The sequence below is a fragment of the Zingiber officinale genome, chromosome 3A (assembly GCF_018446385.1).
Source record: "Zingiber officinale cultivar Zhangliang chromosome 3A, Zo_v1.1, whole genome shotgun sequence".
Lineage (NCBI taxonomy): Eukaryota > Viridiplantae > Streptophyta > Magnoliopsida > Zingiberales > Zingiberaceae > Zingiber > Zingiber officinale.
This window is the reverse complement of record NC_055990.1, coordinates 4,692,742-4,710,865: the sequence shown is the minus strand read 5'-3', so window position 1 is coordinate 4,710,865 and position 18,124 is coordinate 4,692,742. Positions and strand designations below refer to the sequence as shown.

Genomic DNA, 18,124 nt, shown 5'->3' with positions numbered 1-18,124 from the left:
GAGTTGTTGCGAAGAAGATAGAGTGCACTGCCAGGGTGTCCGGACGCACTCTAGGCGCCCAAAGTTGCCACCTCATCCAACGATCAAATCTTACTAGAGGGCTATAAAAGGAGAGCTTGTTCTCCTGTTCGAAGACAACACTTTCTATACTTCAATTTCATTCTGTTTTTCATATTTACTAGTTGTTCTTTCAAATTCTATACAGGGCTTATTCACCTTCGACTTTGCTCGACGAAGGGGATTTTGCTAGTGCTCACATTGCCTTGGATTAGCAACATTCCCGGTTGCAAACCAAGTAAATCTTGGTAGTCTCGTATTCATTTATCCATAATTTATTTTTATTTATTAAGTGTTTGTCTAACTCAAATTGAAAGAATGAGAAGGATATATTCATAATTTCAGGGTAATTCACTCTCCTCTTATCGGCCGCATCAGGACCAATAGGACCCCTTTTATAGGGGATGAGGTCAGTCGTGTGACATGGCATGTGTCGCTAGGCACCAATAGTCATGTCATGTGCGGGAGCTCTATATCTAACAGGCCATGGCTCGTGTCGAGGGGTGTGGGCCATGGCCTATGCCACGGGGCACAGATGCCCATGGCACAACGGTCGAATGTACCACGACCCATGCCGCTGGGCATAGGTGAGTAGTGGCAGGGAGGCAGAGCCATTCATTGGTCACGACACTAGGCACGACCGCCCATGACGAGGCAAAAAAAGCTGCCATGGGTTGTGCCACTAGGCATAACCACCCATGGTAGATCAAGACTTTTTTAGCATTGTCTTTCCACTCACCGTTTCACTCCAATCTTTGCTCCTGTCATCCAAAATACATGAGAGCAGTATCTAGGAGTAATGAAACATGGAAATGATGCATATAATCAAGTTATCTCAAATCATGCATGGAAAAAGGGGTCAAATGTAGTGTGAAAATACAATGAAAACCTTATATACTTCACACTTATCAAATTCCCCCAAACCGAACCTTTCTTGTCCTTAAGCAAATATCAATATCAAGAATACATGTGAGTTCATATCCCCCAAGTTTCAATAAGTTTATATAATCCTATCAAGTAGTATCATTTTTAAGCAAAAGTATTCAATTAGCTTCACCAAGCCTAATGAGCTAGCTTAAGTGTTATAGTGCATAGTTTGTTCCTAAGGTTTCAAGTTCCTCCTTAAGTCAAGTTGCATTCCATTGTGTTCCTATAGTTTCCAGCGCTAGGCACTTACCTTCCATATGCAAGGTTTGTCCCCTTTCCCAGCACAAAATCTCAAAGGTATGCTGTGTTGAGAGAAATGGATAAATATTTTCCCAGTAACCTAACTCGGTCTCAAATCAGCATATCATCCTTTCCACCCATGATAACTATTTTTCTATCCCTTTTTTCACTTGAGATTTTGATTTTTTTTCAAATGAGCTTTTACAAATCGAGCATGATCTAATAACTAAAATATTGGAAAATGGTCACCTATGATCTCCATGGTACTAGTTCAACAAAATAAATTATGACTATGTTGTACTAAGTCAACCTTTCGAAAACAAACCAAAAGTAAAGTGTAATGGTCAAACTATCAAGTAGGTATATGGTGAAACAAAAATCAACTCAACATTAAAATTTTACTACTAGATAGGAAAACATAAATCATCAAAAATGAGAGAATGCATCCATACACACATGGCACTAATACTAAACATGTCAAAATATTTCCTAATGGACAAAGAATGCATGGGTGCTTCTATTCGAATCCAAAACATCAACAAGAGCTTAACATGATATGATGCAAGCTAGAAAAAAAATTATTATATAAAGAGGAACATGAAAAAACTAACTAACAACCCAAAGTTTATACAAATTCCCTAGACTTAAACTCAATGTCTTCTGATATGGGTTAGGTTTTATAGGTCCCCGGTGAAAAAGGGAAAGGAGATAGAAGAATTAAGCAAACATGAATATCGGCCAGGATAATATACTTAAGGAAAATAGGCCAATATCGGCCGGGATAATATGCGTAAGGAAAATAGGCCAATATTGGTCGGGATAATATGCGTAAGAAAAATAGACCAATATCGACCAAGATAATATGCTCAAGGGAATAGGCCAATATCGGCCAAGATAATATGCTTAAGGAAAATAGGCCAATATCGGCCGAGATAATATGCATAATAAAAATAGGCCAATATCGGCCGGGATAATATGCTCAAGGAAAATAGGCCAAAATCGGCCAGGATAATATGCTTAAGGAAAATAGGTCAATATCAGACGGGATAATATATCTCCATATAACTTATAAGACAGGGTGAGAACAAATATTTTAAGAATATTCATAAATAGCTTAATGAAAATATCTGTAGTATGTGATTGTATAACAGGTTCGCCAATTTGGCGAGAAGAATATTTCTAGACTCTTCTAAAGGCACTAAGCGACAAAGAAGGTACATCTGTGGTACAAAAAAGATTCCTTAAAAGTTATTTTCTGCAAGTACATGACTTACATCATCTCATAACAAACTCTAACAAACCAGTGTCCACTTCATGACTACGGAGGTTATATGAAGTGGTATAAAAAGGGGAATCCTTTCTGTTGGCCAGGTATGCTCACGCTCACAACACACACAGTCATCTACTGCAAACCCTAATTTAGAGTTACTGTTCATCTTCTTTCTTTCTTCCTTCCACACTAAGAGAGATCACTGACTTGAGCGTCGGAGGGCCTAGCCAGGGATTCTCACCCAGTCTTAGGTCACTGACAATAGTGTTGGTTGGTCTCTTGTGCGCAGGAAGTTGGGGAAGCTCTAGATCTTGGTGTTCTTCAGTGGATCCCTCCTTTCGTCCTTGAGTCTTCGTATAAGGAGGGTGTTTGGTGACTTTATTCTTCTAGATCCGCTTTGGTTTTCTCGGATCGGGAGTTCTCAGGTGTTCTTCTTCATCAGCAGTAAGTTCTCTCCCCAGCTTTCCATTTTGTCAAGCTTCTTAGATAGGATCATCTTCAAAAGTTGAAAAATGTATTATGGATGAAAATTTAGAGAGGTTACCAAATGATGCATGTCAAACGCCTAAGTCATTAACCTCTCCTTCTAGTGGGTGCATTCTTCCCAATCTTTGAATCCTATGTAATAGACAAAAAAAAAAAACTAAGTAGAGGGTTTGGGTTATGAAAAAATAAAACAAAGTAACTCAAAAGAAACTAAAAACTTAAATGCAAACAAGATTGAACTTGGGTTGCCTCCCAAGAAGCGCTTCTTTAAGGTCATTAGCTCAACCTCTTATTTAGGCTCAAATAAATCTCGATCTTGCTAAAGTGAGATATTTCCAGACTTTTCTTCCAATGCCCCATTTTATTATGAAGAGAGTTGTCATCGTGTGATCAATATGGTGAAGCACCACTCTCTCCATCTTTGTCTCCTTGTGAGTTCTTTCCAGCAGTCGAAAACGGTTCAGTGTAAGCTTTCAAATCCTGGCCTTGTGAAAACTTGCACACCCACAAGAAAGACATACCTCCCACAAGAATATTATATAAGATAGAACTAGAACCATATCAAATTTTATGAAGCATGTATCAAAAATTGAGTCACATCTAATAAAATTAATTATAGGTATCTCTATGAAGTTTTCTAAAAGATCATAGGAAATACTGGCCTTACATTGTCGAGAAGTACCTGAAAGTACTAAACAAGTGGATGAGACTTCTTCTGGATCAAATGATGGTTCTAGCTCAGGTGATGGTACAACTAAAAGTGGTGATTCTTAGGGCTTTGTCATCTCTGCATGAGTCCCTATACTTATATCCACAATTTGATCATTTTCTGCAATTTCCCTAATATCGAGTGGTTATGGGAACATAGTAAGTGATTCATGAGAAACTGCCTCCACAACATAGTTCCTTGCACTTCCTTCCAAAATATTAACTTTATCGTATACAACATTGGATAATACACTAAGATCAATATAATTGTAGGAGAATCAACAATTCCATAAGAAACTTCAAACTGATCATCCTCATAAAAAAATATTCATCATTAAATAGTTTAATAAAATTACCAGTGGCTAATTCATCATCGTCTTGAATTAAACCAATGGATTTGCATGTAACCATATTATCATCACAGAATTTGCTCAATTTGTCCTCACTCATAATTGTCGCTTGCCTTTGTGGGAAAGGAATTGGTGGTACAAAAGTATCCTACTATGATATTAGAATAGATTTCTGATTTCTATCCTCAATCCCCTTTTGACTAGATGGCGGAGGTTCAAATTTCTTGCATAGTTTTGATTGCATAAATCGCTGAGAGAATGGTACCAGTGGCCTATAGATCTCTACTGGAGAGATGGGGTTTAAATTTTCTAATTCTCTTCTGTAATTCTTCTTGATTCTATTCCGAGCATTCTCTAATAGTTCTTTAAAATTTTTGTCACTTCTCAGCTCCAAAGCATTATGATATTCACTAGACTTTCATTCTATGACTCATGATTTTCTAAGATCTTGGTGGTTGCATTGCATCTTATTCAATAGGCACACTTGCATTCATGACTCGTACTTCTAGAATTCTCAAGGAAGATGTCATTAAGATTTCACTTGACCATTCTTGGAGGTTCGTTGTCGCTAAATTAATTAATGTATATGCTTCATCTAAATTTTTTTTCATTAAATAACCTCCTACAGCTGAATCCAAAAATCTCTTACTTGAGAAAGAAATCCCAATGTAGAATATGTGTATTGTCAGTCATCTTTCCAACCTATGATGAGGACACTATCTTAATAAACGTTTGTATCTATCTTATGCTTCAAATAGTTATTCTCTATCTGCCTGAGGAAAATTTGCAATACAATTCCTCATGTACATTGTTCTGCGTGGAGGGAAAAAATAATTTAGAAATCACTACTCCAATTGTTCCCAACTTGTTATGCTTTGTGGAGGGAGAGAATAAAACCAAGTCCTTGCTTTATCCTTAATATTAAAAGGGAATGCCATCAACCGAATGACATTTGCTGAAACTCCTTCACGGTTCACCATGTTGCAATATTCTAGAAATACCTCAAGGCGCAAGTATGAGTTCTCTAAAATTTCTCCTCTAAATTTATGACCTTATATCATGAATATTAATTCTAGGTCTAGTTGGAAGTTATCTGCTTCAATCTGAGGTTCCACAATGGGAGATTTGAATCTTGCAAAAATAGTTGCAAAAAACTCTCCTAAAGGTCTAGTTGATATGTTAGTGCTCATTATATCTTATAAAAAAAATTACTAGAAAAACTAAAATACAAAATTTAAATTGCATGAAAGAAAAATACAAAAATAAAATCAAACAAGTAAATGAAAAATCTATTAACAAGTCTAGATTAACTCATATGATAATCAACTAATGTTAATCGAAATAGTCCTCGACAATGGCTCAAAAAACATGATGTGTCGTTAAATCTACAAGTGTACAGATATGTTGTCAAGTAATAAAATATGGGTCCATAGGAACTATTGATTAAACACTAGTTGATTTCACACGTTGAATTATCTAGATATCAGAAGGTTGTTTCACGAGCGCTTGGAAACTAGAAATTGAGAGAAGAGAGGGAGAAGGGAAGAGAGAGAGAGAGAGTAGAAAGTAGAGAGAGAAAGAGTGTGAGCACAAGCGGACGGTAGGAGAAGGTAAAATTGAATTTAGGGTTGACTTAGGATTCCGATTTTATTATGATGTTAATAAATGTCCTTATGCATTATTCATCTACCTAACTCCATTCTTAGATTCTTGTAGAATATCTACTAAAGTCTAGCACAATCCCACGAAGATCGCTCCGGAGAGTTTACCTAAACTCTAACACCATTAAGTAGAGAAGTAACTTTAGAAAGTCCAGTTAAAGGGTTGCCCTAGGACCCACAGTCATAAAATCGTTAGAGTTATCTAATGTATTTATTAACGGTAGATTAATGACATTAAGTAGGAGAGGTAATCTAGAAAATTTGATTAAAGTGTCATCCTTTGTCACTAAGGGCTCCTTGGTCATACAATCTCTAGATTAATCAAACCACCTCCTAAGATTAATATGGGAAAAAATCACAAACTCTAATTGGCTTCCCTTATAAGGAATTGCCCTCCATTACAAGGGGATGTCGTAGAAAGTAAGAGATACCCTCTATCATAGGACTCTTAGTCATACAATTCAAAGCGCCTCCTCTGCATAGTGACCAAAACTCTACATCTACATATATTGTCCCTCACACACATTTCTTTAAATATATACAAGCATAACATGATAGAACAAGTTATAAAACATATTATTGCATCAGAAAATGTCCAACTACATAGTTCATTCATCAAACATGCATCACAATTACTTCCTACATCCTAGATCTAGAGGGATACTCCATAACAAAGGAATTACAATCCCAAAATACAAATGAAAGCATCCATACAATTCAAATCAAAGAATAGAGATAAGAAATGCTTAGGGAGGAGATATTCAATGTCTTCGTTGTAGTTCCTTAGCGCTGGAGATGGACGGACGTCAAAGTTGATGAAGGTGATATCCCTAAGGTTTCCCCAAGAGAGGAAACCCCTCTCCAAGAAGGAGGACCCAGTCCTTTGATCCAAGCCCCCTCCTCTTCCCAATCTAATGGGGTGAATCCCTTTTATAGGGGATGAGGTAGGTCACGCGACACGACCCGTGTCGCTGGGCAAGGGAGTTTGTGTTGTGTGCGGGAGCTCTAGATCTAGTGGAGCACAACTCATGCCGTGGTGCCTGTGGCATGACAGCTGAATGTGCCATGGCCTGTGCCTCTGGGCACGGGCGGGTTGTGGCAAGGAGGCAGAGCCAACCATGAGTCGTGCCACTAGGCACGACCACCTGTGGTGAGGCAACAGAAGCTGCCACTAGGCACTGCTATGGATCATGCCACTGGGCACGACCGCGTATGATGAGGAAACAAAAGCCGCCACGGGTTGTGCCACTGGCATGGCTGCCCGTGGCAAAGCAAGGCTTCTTTAGCATTGTCTTTCAGCTCCCCGTTTGGTTCCAATCTTCATTAAAGCTGTCAGACGGGCCAACCCGTGGTGGGACGGGCCAGCCCATGGCGAGTTGACCATTTGGCGGGGTTGTGCGGGGCGAGCCAACCCGTCTTCTTGGCGGATTGGAAAATCCCCAACCTAGCCTAATCCAAGGCGGGTTGTGGGTTAGGCAAGCCAACCCACTGGCCCATCGAAATTTTTTTAAAAAAACTATATCTTTAACATTTTACTTCGAAAAGATTTTACTAATCAAATGTATCCAAAAATATATATTAATATAAATGAGTACTCATGTTTGATGAAAAGTATTATTTTTATTTTAAAATTATAATAAAAAAGTAATAAATTGATATAAAACTTGGCTTATATGTGTTTCTCAACCCGCGGGCCAACCCAAGCTAGTCGCAGGTCGACCCGAGAGAGTCATGGGCCAGGCAGGTTGGCCCACGACGGACTTGGGTTGATAAAATTCCAACTCAATCTACTTAAATTGCTTGGAGGGGTGGGTTAACCCGACGAGCTCAACCCAAATTGATAACATTAATCTTCACTCCTATCATCCAAAATATATGAGAGCAGTATCCAGGAGTAATAAAACATAAAAATAAAGCATAGAATTAAGTTATCTCAAATCATACATGCAAAAGTGGGTCAAATGCAGTGTGAAAACACGATGAAAACCTTATATACTTTACAGCTATCAGTGGCCAAGTTGTCGAGTGGCCCGAGTGGGTCGAGCTATCCAGTGGTTGTCGAGTGGTCAGAGTGGGTCGAGCTATTGAGTGGTTGTCGAGTGGCCAGAGTGGGTCGAGTTGTAGAGTGGCCCCAACATGTGTAGTTCTCGAGTCACCTGAGTGGGCCAAGCTGTAGTGGTATGAGAGGGTCTAACTCCTGAGTGGGCTTAGTTGTTGAGTGGCCTGAGCAAGTCTAACTCTTGAGTGACCTGAGAAGATCTAGCTTCCGAATAGGAAGACTCCCAAGTAGCCCGAGTAGGCCTAGCTCCCTAATAGGAGGTCAAGTGAAGTTGTGTCGAATTGCTAAGCTGGAAGGCTAGGCTAAGAGGTGTCAAGTGGGTAGGCAAGATCACTAAGCAGGCTGGGCTTCTTGGCTGGAAGAAAGGTTGTCAAACTGGAGGCAAGACTGTCAAGTAGGAGAAGAACTAAGCACTACCGAGGCTTATGTTAGACATGGTTTTCTTAAAACAAATTCATCCTCTCCGATGGTGCTTCGAGGTCACTTTGGACATCTATTTCTTGGGATACAACAACATGACCACGTACACAATTATGCACGGTTGTTGGTAGTATAAGGTCTATCTAGTCTACAGTAAATGACTAGCGATAAAAATAAGTCAAATTCGTTGATACTAGTCACTTGCTCAAAGTGAACTTTGGGTTGGTTGGTGACTATGACATGGTTGGAGCATGGTTGTGATATGGATGGAATTTGAGTGGATTGAGGTGGTAGCTAAATGGAGGACTTAGATGTGGATGAGCTCAGATGGTGAGGATGGAGAGCCCCACCATATGTTGGGTACATAGATCCAGGGATAGAGGACTTAGGCGCTTGAGGCCAAGGGCTCTAGATGATTAGCCAGTGGAACGGATGTGATACCAGAGACAACGTTGCCTGACTCTGGCTCTAAGGATGGTAGTAATGATCATGCGTTGGTTAGTGATTGGTATTTTGTGAGGAGTTGGATGGATGCTGGACTGGGACGGACCATGGAGGAGGACTTTGGTAGAGATGCGAGCTTAGGCACTGATGATGGGGTGTTGACATTGGATGTCATGTATGTTGGTGCAATATCCCTTGGGTCAAGGTTGATCGATTTTACTAAGCTTGAGCTGACTCAAGCTTGAGTCTTGATATTTGGATTTCGATGTTTGACAATACATGGAGACTGACAGTACATGGAGATTGCAGGTGCAATCGTTCATTTGGGGAGATTATTGGTACAATTCTCCTCTGGTCAAGGTTGACCGGTTATATGTGAAGAAGAGTCAGGTAGGTCAAGACTGACCGGATACTTGATTGGGAAGTCCTGGTGAGTGAAGCCAGACAGTATGATAGTCTTGGTGAGTGAAGCCAGGCAGATGGGAAATCCTAGTGAGTAAAGCTAGGTGAAAGTCCTGGTGAATGAAGCCAGGTAGATGGGAAATCCTAGTGAGTGAAGCTAGGTGAAAGTCATGATAAGTGAAGCCAGGCAGTTGAGAAATCCTGGCGAGTGAAGCCAGGTGAAAGACCTAGTGAGTGAAGCTAGACAGAAGAAAAATCCTGGTGAGTGAAGCCAAGTGAAAGACCTAGTGAGTGAAGATAGGTAGTATAAAAATCCTAGTGAATGAAGCTAGGTGAAGATCCTGGTGAGTGAAACCAGACACGTGAAAATTCAAGTGGGTCAAGGTTGACCGGACACCTGGTATGGAGAAGTCCAAGTAGGTCAAAGGGTTGACCGGATACTTGGCACGAGGAGAAAAGTCCAAGTGTGTCAAAGGGATTGACCGAACACTTGGTGAATAAGTCCTAGTAGGTCGAGAGTGACCGAATACTAGGCATGATGTCCCAATAGGTCATGGTTGACTAGATGTTGGATTTTAAGGGCTTAGGACTTGATTAGGGCAAATCAAGTTAGATCAATCGATCAACCGATCGATTGAATCATGCCCAATCGATCGGTTGATCGATTGGGTGAGTCCCGCGACAATTCTTCCTCCCGATCGATCAGTGGATCGATTGGGAGGGAATCGCCGTCACACAGAACTTCTCCCAATCGATTAGTCGATTGATTGGGAGTCTCTAATCGATCGGGTGATCGATTGGGAGGCTGGAAATCGCAGGAAAGCCTTGTATTGATCAGACAATCAATTCAGGCGATTTCCAGAGAGCACAGAGACGCTCTGGATCGATCAACCGATCAATCCAAAGCCTCCCCAATCGATTGAGAGCAATTCAATCGATTGGGATCCGACCGTTGGCGCTGAATAAAGTCGTCAAGAGGCGTTCTAAACAATAAGGAGAAGCTAGCTAGAGTTCATTGTATAAAATCCTGTAAGATTTACTTGTATTTGCTTATTCTTTTCTTCTTGTTGTTGTGTGAGTTTGTACAAGGCTTCTTCGCCTTCGATAATTACCGTAAAGGAGTGTTTTTCTAGTGGAGTGTATGTTACGTGTGGATCCTTGGATTAGTCACATCTTCTTGAGGTGGATACCAAGTAAATCCTTGTGTTAACGTTGTATTTTTGTTTCTTGTTCTTTTCGCTGCATATCATCACCAAGAAGCAAGCTACGACGAGCGCGACGAGTTATTCAACCCCCCCCCCCCCCAAGCACATTTCAACCCTAACAATGTACTGTGGACCATCACTATGGCTAGGTTCATGCATTTTGACATCGGGCATGGCAAACAACTTAGATATGGATGATGGAATGCAGACATCGGACATGGTAGAGAGCTCAGTCATTGGATGGTTACATGGATTAATACCTCTATGGTGTTGTGCATGGATTGTTTGGAGGCTCTAGGTTTGGATATTAGCAGTGTCAAGGTGTTCGTGGCTTGCGGTTGGATGATGTTGAAATGATAGCCTGCTGAATTAGGATGGTATTTATGATCATGTGTTGGATAGTGAGTAGTGTTTTGTGAGGATGGTACCCATGAGGGTACACGTGTATGTATGTGATTTCACACCTTAGACAGTCACTCAGATATGATACTTCATTAGATACGAATAGTGGATCATATGTTCTGTTGTACCATTTTTTGATAATATATATTTATCTTTCATCAAAAAAAAAAGCATGGGTTGTTCGTGACAAACCGAACTTGTATCCAAACGCTATCACGAAAGGATGCTGAGCTAAATGCATAGTAGAGGAGAGGAGATTTTGGGGGACAAAAGTGGATAGAATGTTACTACTTTTCTACTTTCTTGCTTGCTACCACCCATCCAAGTCGTAACGCCGGCTATCAACCATGAATGGTTGGTCGCTTTGTCCGGACAATTACAGATTCACCATTGATGTCTAATCGTTTTAAATTGGCACATTAATGCATCTGTTACACAATTGAGCGGGTAGGAAAAAAATCCATTCGGATAGCAAAACGTAGGTTGATTTGCTTGGCAAATTTAGCCTCAATTGGTCTGACAGTTGATGCATAGGCCACGCTCTCACACGAGTCACCTAGGGTCAATGCAATCCGAATCTTGAATTTGCACCCCTTGTAGGTATGAGGAGAGCCTCTCCACATACATGTTTACAACTTCAATTGTTGTAATTCAATATAAATCAATTTCGTAGATACAAAACTCCCTCATATTAGAGTCTCTTCCATTCTTTTCCATTCACATTTTTCCAACATATTATTTTTGGTTTCCTAAGATGCTTTCCTATCAAACTTTGGTACAATACATTTTCCTTATCAATAAATAAATTAGATGCACATTGTTGATAGTTTTCATCCATTTTGTTTGTTCATAGCATTCCAGGATGCAAATATACTACAAGCATTATCGCATTTCTATAGCACAATCGTTTTGACCAATAATGTCAATTGAATCAAAAGGATGTTTTTTTTTTGAATAAGTAAATTACACTAAGAAGCAAATAAGAATGTGCAATCTGTGTTGATGCGTTTGAATCTTTATGAATACCCCATTAAGACTCGACAACCCTTCATCAAAATTACAACGATTCCTAGCTTTGCTAAATGAGCTATATGATACATAGCCAATGTCTTTTTGTAACACATCTCGAGCCTCGGATTTCTCTTTTGAACTTGTAGCATCCGTCTCGCCTTAGAGGATGCCTTCCGAGACTAGGCATACCAAGAGTTGAGCAAAGATGTCACCTGCTCCACTATAGTTGATCGATCCAAGATGATATCTCGAGCCTGCATCAACTAATTAACAAGCGGTAAATTTGATACCTTCACCTGTCAAATCCATATGTCAGATCTACTCGGATATGTATGATGGGTTCACCACACCCATATATATCCTATTATATGTTCCACATCATTCCATATCCACACTTTTGCTTCACAAGACAGAAAATTTGATAGGAGGATGTTTGGATAACCACACAAAAACTTTGCAAATGGAGTAGAATTTGTTTATCATACCGCTAGGCACTGGTAGGATAGAAAGCCAAAAGCGCCAAATGCCCTACAAGACCGACCTGACTACCAACATCAAAGGTCAACTTGGAGCATGATACCACAGTCCCCAATAGCCCCTCAAATGTAATACGACGATCACTGTTTCTGAGGTAGGCATACTTTGCTTATTGTTGCAAGAAGTGTCTCTCTGCCTTTGCTAAGAGTTTAGCACAGGCCTATAACATGCAATAGTCAGCTAAAGGGGGTATTGATAGATAACTTGGCATAAAGACAAAGCAAAAAAATGTTAAAGTAAATATTAATTTAAATAAGTCCCTAGCAAACTTTTAAGCGATGTTGGGAGACTCCTTGGAACCTAGAAGCAAGTTTGGAACAGTTATGATTTTATCACGTTGAATGTGACCATGCGGAAGTATGATAGATAGCTTGGGATGACCAGCATCAATGACAATGGCATTGTAGAGCAACTTGTGACTTCAACATATTTGTGAGAGATGCTCTGTCAAAATAAATTTGGTCCCGCAACTTGTGATTTGCATCTTCCTTGTAGTAACCCAACCGCTCCTGCATTATAAATTTCAAGGAAAAACATTAGTAACGTTTCACTAGTAAGGCGCAAGGCCATGTATAAAAGACCCTTGACTAAAGGCTATGTTGACTAAAGATATTTTTACCATTCAAATGATGATCTCACTTGGATGTTTTTTTTTGTAGTGATCTAAGCTTGATGTCTATGACGCACCTACAATGTTGTTCCTCTGATTATTTTTCAGCTGCTCCAGTGGCTGCTCCAAACTTGTTGAGCTGCTTAACAATGTAAAGCAGATGCAGAAAACTCAACGGAACCATTATACAAAAACCCAGTGATGTTCCTCTAGGTATGCTTCTTGTGCTTCATCATGTTTCTGTGAAAAGCTATCATGATATGGTTACTCATATTGCTTCTGGATGACAACGCAAGGAAATGAAGAAAGAAATGGGATGTTTCATTGAACGAATCACCAGATGCAAACTCATTTGAAGCAGACTTGGCAACTTGTTGACACTTGCTTCAGCTCATTTTAAATTTTCCTCATCTTTTCGAGATGCCCCAGGGTTGCCGATAGGAACCTTTTGTTGATGAACTCAATTTTGAATGTCTTGAAGATATGCCACTGCCCAAAACTCTTGTTTTACATGCATTTCTAACTGACTTTGTTGATGAACTTTTAGCAGGGAGCCTCAACTGAGTTACTCTTTTCCCATGGGAAGCTGCAACCTTAGACTTGCCTTCATCCTTCAAGGGAGATTGGCAAAAGAATTTATCAAGATCCAGGTTGTCATACAAGTTGCGATCAAATGGCCAAAAAAGAGGTTCATCCCAATCACAATCTAGTGAACAAGAATGAGAAGACAGGATTTTCTGATGATGAATATAACTCAAAGAATGGCTTGAAATATCAAAGGCAAAGGCACCAGAATAATTTTCTCTTCCATGTATCAGTTTACAATCCCTTGACACTGAATCCACATATGAGCTTTGAGATTCAACTGAACTGTTACTTACTGATGGAACCTCGGCCTGTCTACCATGATAAAATTTAAGACTTTCTGAATGGACAAGTGAAGAATCTCTTCCTTCATTCTCAAATTCTCCTGGTTTCATTAGTGCCTTCTCAACTTTCCCTCCAAAATTGAATTTCCTGCAATGACATAAGGACCCACTTATAGACACATGCTGAAACCCATCTGTCACACTGCTCTCAGCTGAAGAAGCTGGGCTTCTGCACCATGAAGATGTGGACGATAACTGTTCTTGCGGAAGTAGATCAAAATGATCAAACTCCCAAATGTCCGAAGATAAACTATAATTATCTGAAGATAACCACATACAATCACTATCCTCACCTAATCTGTCAATAAGACTTAGCTGATCCAAAGCATCAATAGTGGTTTCTTCTGGTTCTGGGAAAATAGCAACAGCTTTCTTTTGGAGAACTCTATTTGAGACTGTCTTTATGTTCTTTTTTGATTTGCTACGATTGCTATCCTTTGACACTGCTTTCAAAACTTCTGTTGCTCGTTGGGAGCTTTTATTCATGCTAGCGATACCTAACTTATGATCTTTCTTGACGAGATAAATGGATTCCCGTGGAGTAAGATCTTTATTATCCTTTTGCTGGACCTGTTTTTTACCAGTTTTTTTTACACTGAAATTATTTCTTGAAGAATTAAGAGAACTAATATCCTTCAGCTGTGTCTTAATTCTTGAAGTAACCTCCAATGCTTTTTCAGATAATCGGTTTCTATTTGTAAATCCCATTTTTCTGCACTCTACTCTAAGATTGCTGCAAAACCAATAGGTCTTCTGAGTAACACAAGGCAAGTCTTGGCAGAAAAATAAGGGGAAAAAACCAAAGGTAGCAAGACTGAAAATGCATCCTATAAATGGAAGTGCATGAGTGAAAAAAAGAGAGTACAAGAGTACAGAAAGCATTATGAGAATAAATTAAACAGCTCTAAAATATCAGTGTTAAGCTACTAAATTTTTTACATGTCAGATTTGTTGACATTGCACAGACAAACAGTTTGGAAAACCCTGGGTTGAACAACAAGACATACATCTTCCAGTTGATTTAACCAGGAGAAACTCAGCTTGTTAAAGATATACCATCATATAACCACATTCAAGAGGATTAAGTAGCAATATACTTTGAAATTCAAAGTAGAATTAAGGATATATAGACCTGCTCTTAACTGATATTAAGTAAATTTGAATTGAAGACAAAAGTGGAAAGTGAATGTATATTTTGGTTAGTAATCCATCATCTAGAATTTATTTTTGTCTCGCTCGATCCCTTACACCTTCCACTCTAATCAATGCAAATCATCAAGTCCATCCCATTTCAACCTTCTCACTTTATCATCCATTATAGATACACTAAATTGCTCCAATAGTCCTTTTTTTTATTTAATATTTTTTTGTGGCGTGACTCACACTCATCTGCAGCAATTCCTTAGATATCATACTTTTATATGTGAACTTGCATAATGGAGTGTATCGAAGTTAAAGATTGTAAGCAACATGAAGGGCATACCCTTTCCTTGCAACAAAAAATACATATATTGTAAAGGACAGGATTGGGTAAATAAAAAAACCAGGATGAATGAATATCATTACTGATTCAGTTATAGTGATCAAGCAAACTGCTGGAACACAAGGGGATTATTATGGATTAGGATATATTCCCCAATAGAATGAGCCTACCTTATAGGATATTGTTAACAGGATTAACATCACATATGGTAATGCAAGTTTAGGCCCCACAAAGAATGTTAGATGTATCTTAGAAGAAGGTCAATGCTATCAATTTTCTAAAAACTTAAAAGCTATTGCCAAGACCCAAGATTCAAAACCCAAGCCATTTTCTCCCAGCATAGCAACTAGGGAAAATTAGATCTCTCTTTGATTTCTTTAATTATTCAGTTTCAGATCACACAATCCCACTAGACATGGAAGGAAACTTCGATCATTGTCAGTAATAAACCCATACTAAAGTATATTTTAAAAAATCAAGTAGTTTCCTTCAGATAGCAAAAATAAGAAAGAAAAAAATGGGAACATGCTAATGGTGAGATTAGATGCTGACAACATATCAGTTCTCTGCTATATGGAGAAAAAGCATAGATTTACAAGATTACCTCAATAATAACACTAGAACATGGAGGAAAAAACAGGAAACTAATTCTTAAAAAAAGAGTAAATTTCTTTAATGAGTATATTTTTTTTTTATATCTCGTAGAAGTTAGCATGGAAGAAAAAAGAAGGCGGATATGGCATACAGATCAACCATTTGTTTAGAAGCATTTTACAGGATTCTCGGGGAAATTATCCTAATTCATGTGAAAAACTTCTGCTTTCTTTTAGAAGATAGAATTGGCAAAGGAAACAAGCAAAACGCTACTATCCTTCTACTTTCAAACACAATAATAGGGTAGAAAGCAAAACAATTGAACTCTAACAAGGATAAATGAATGTTACCAGAAGAGGAGAAAGATTCCTCGCAAAGAGACCTGGAGCGAGAGAGCGAGAGAGAGGGTTCAAGGGTTTATTTGTTATTTGTTTTGGCTGAATCCGAGAAGTTCGCAGCCGGAGATCTTCCCGCTTCCGAAACAAACCCCGTTACAACGCTTATGACTCGGAACTATCCTTGAGCTCGAATCTTGATGCATGCATTCAATGGTTAGACGGTTCAAAGAGCTTATGATGGCATTATCGTCATTTCATTATATTGGTGATCGTCATTAGTTCGTTAATATAATAATAACAAATATAGAAGCAGTTTATTTCTAAAACAAAATTACGGACGTCGGTTACGTTGCACTCACTACCCGACCATAAGATAGTCAGTCAGACCATCTCCAATCAATCACTAAAATATTAAATTTGATATAAAATTAACATCAAAATATTCTAATCTATAGATCAAATTTTTAGTATGATAAATACTACAACAGTATGTTTATACTATCCATATCATACTAAATAGGAGAGAGTTTTTTATTTTTAAATTTTATTATATAATTAATAAAATCAAATGTAATTAATTTATAATTATTATTTTCTTTGTTTTTATTTATAGGACATTTAAATATAATTAAATGTAATTATTATTTATTATACATTTAAATTAAGAGTATTTAGTAGCATATTTATATTTTATTAAGCATATTTGTAAAGATTTAATTTATTAAAATTATTATTTTTAATTTATTTAATATATTTAATTATAATTACATTTATAAATTATATCACTAATTTCATTAAAAAATATAATAAAATATTAAAAAAATTTATATGTAAAAATACATTATCCAAATATAATTTAAATGTAAACTGCATTACCCAAATATATTTGTAAAGATTTAATTTATTAAAATTATTATTTTAAATTTATTTAATAGATTTTAATTATAATTACATTTATAAATTATATCACTAATTTTATAAAAAAATATAATAAAATATTTAAAAAATTTATATGCATAAATATAAAATACATTACCTAAGCATTAAATTTAAATATAATAATTATCATATAAAAATATTAATAAATTTAAATGCAGGTTGAATTTTAAATTATGAATAAGAAAAATAGAGTATTTTAAAGAATATTTTTTTTTAGTGTGATATAATGTTGATACAGGGTCGGCTCTAGGGGAGGCAGCTGCCTAGGGTCTCCCTATTCTAGGGGCCTCCATCTTATTAAGATTTTATATTTATATTTGAGGATTTTATTAAATTTGATATGGATCAATTTTTTTTACAGACAAAAAAATATTTTATTTTTAATTGATATGTAAAAAAAACTTTAAACAGGTCTTTTTTTTTATTATTAATATCTCTTTTTATTAATTTTAATCAATTCACGATTTGAAATTGTCATTTAGTTTATATATGTCATTTTTTTAATTTAATAAATTTACGTAGCATATTGAATATTGATGATAATATATTTAATTATCGATTCATATGTAATATTTTTATATTTAATTAAAACATATTATATAGACTGTATCTAAAAATTAGCAAATAATATTTAGGGTTGAAATTGTATTATTTTGATATAAAAATTATATCAAATATAGTATTATAGATTGGAGATGGTCTTAGAGGTTGGGGAGGAGTTTAGTAAGAAATTAACATTGCGCTGGAAGCGACAAATTCAGCGAAGTAAAAAAATGGAAGATGCAATAATTTGGAAGTCTCTGTTTTTCATTAGAGCCCCCCAGCACGCCCTCCCACCTCCTCTCCCTCTCATTTTCAAATGACGATTCTACCCTCTTCTTTTATTTTTTTTTAAATTTTAGTTAGTTTTCTTTTTTTTAATTAATTTTATTTAAAAATAACTCTCATACTTGTATATTTTTAATTTTATTTAGTTTTATTTTTAAATTAATTCAATTTATTTTTTTTACTTTTATTTAATTTTATTTTTAATCAATTTTGTTTATTATTTT

At 37.2% G+C, this 18,124-nt stretch overlaps 1 protein-coding gene, 1 long non-coding RNA gene and 1 other non-coding gene across 3 annotated transcripts; 2 read left to right on the top strand and 1 right to left on the bottom strand.

Moving 5' to 3' along the window:
* Positions 1–4,737: 4,737 nt before the first annotated feature.
* On the top strand, positions 4,738–4,844 carry LOC122054490. The gene has a single exon (XR_006132793.1). It is a non-coding gene; the product is annotated as a small nucleolar RNA R71 (small nucleolar RNA).
* A 7,301-nt stretch (positions 4,845–12,145) lies between these two features.
* Positions 12,146–13,207, top strand: LOC122053525. The gene is made up of 3 exons (XR_006132218.1): positions 12,146–12,273; positions 12,898–13,002; positions 13,086–13,207. It is a non-coding gene; the product is annotated as an uncharacterized LOC122053525 (long non-coding RNA).
* On the bottom strand, positions 13,197–16,273 carry LOC122053524. Its single transcript, XM_042615577.1, has 2 exons — positions 16,146–16,273; positions 13,197–14,451 (listed from the first exon to the last, which is right to left on the bottom strand). The coding sequence occupies exon 2, from the start codon at positions 14,424–14,426 to the stop codon at positions 13,197–13,199; it is 1,230 nt and encodes a 409-aa protein (XP_042471511.1). The 5' UTR covers positions 14,427–14,451; positions 16,146–16,273.
* Between the last annotated feature and the right edge of the window lie 1,851 nt (positions 16,274–18,124).

Coding starts and splice junctions, on each gene's coding strand:
- LOC122053524 (XM_042615577.1), bottom strand. CDS start 14,426: ATGGGATTTACAAATAGAAACCGATTATCTGAAAAAGCATTGGAGGTT.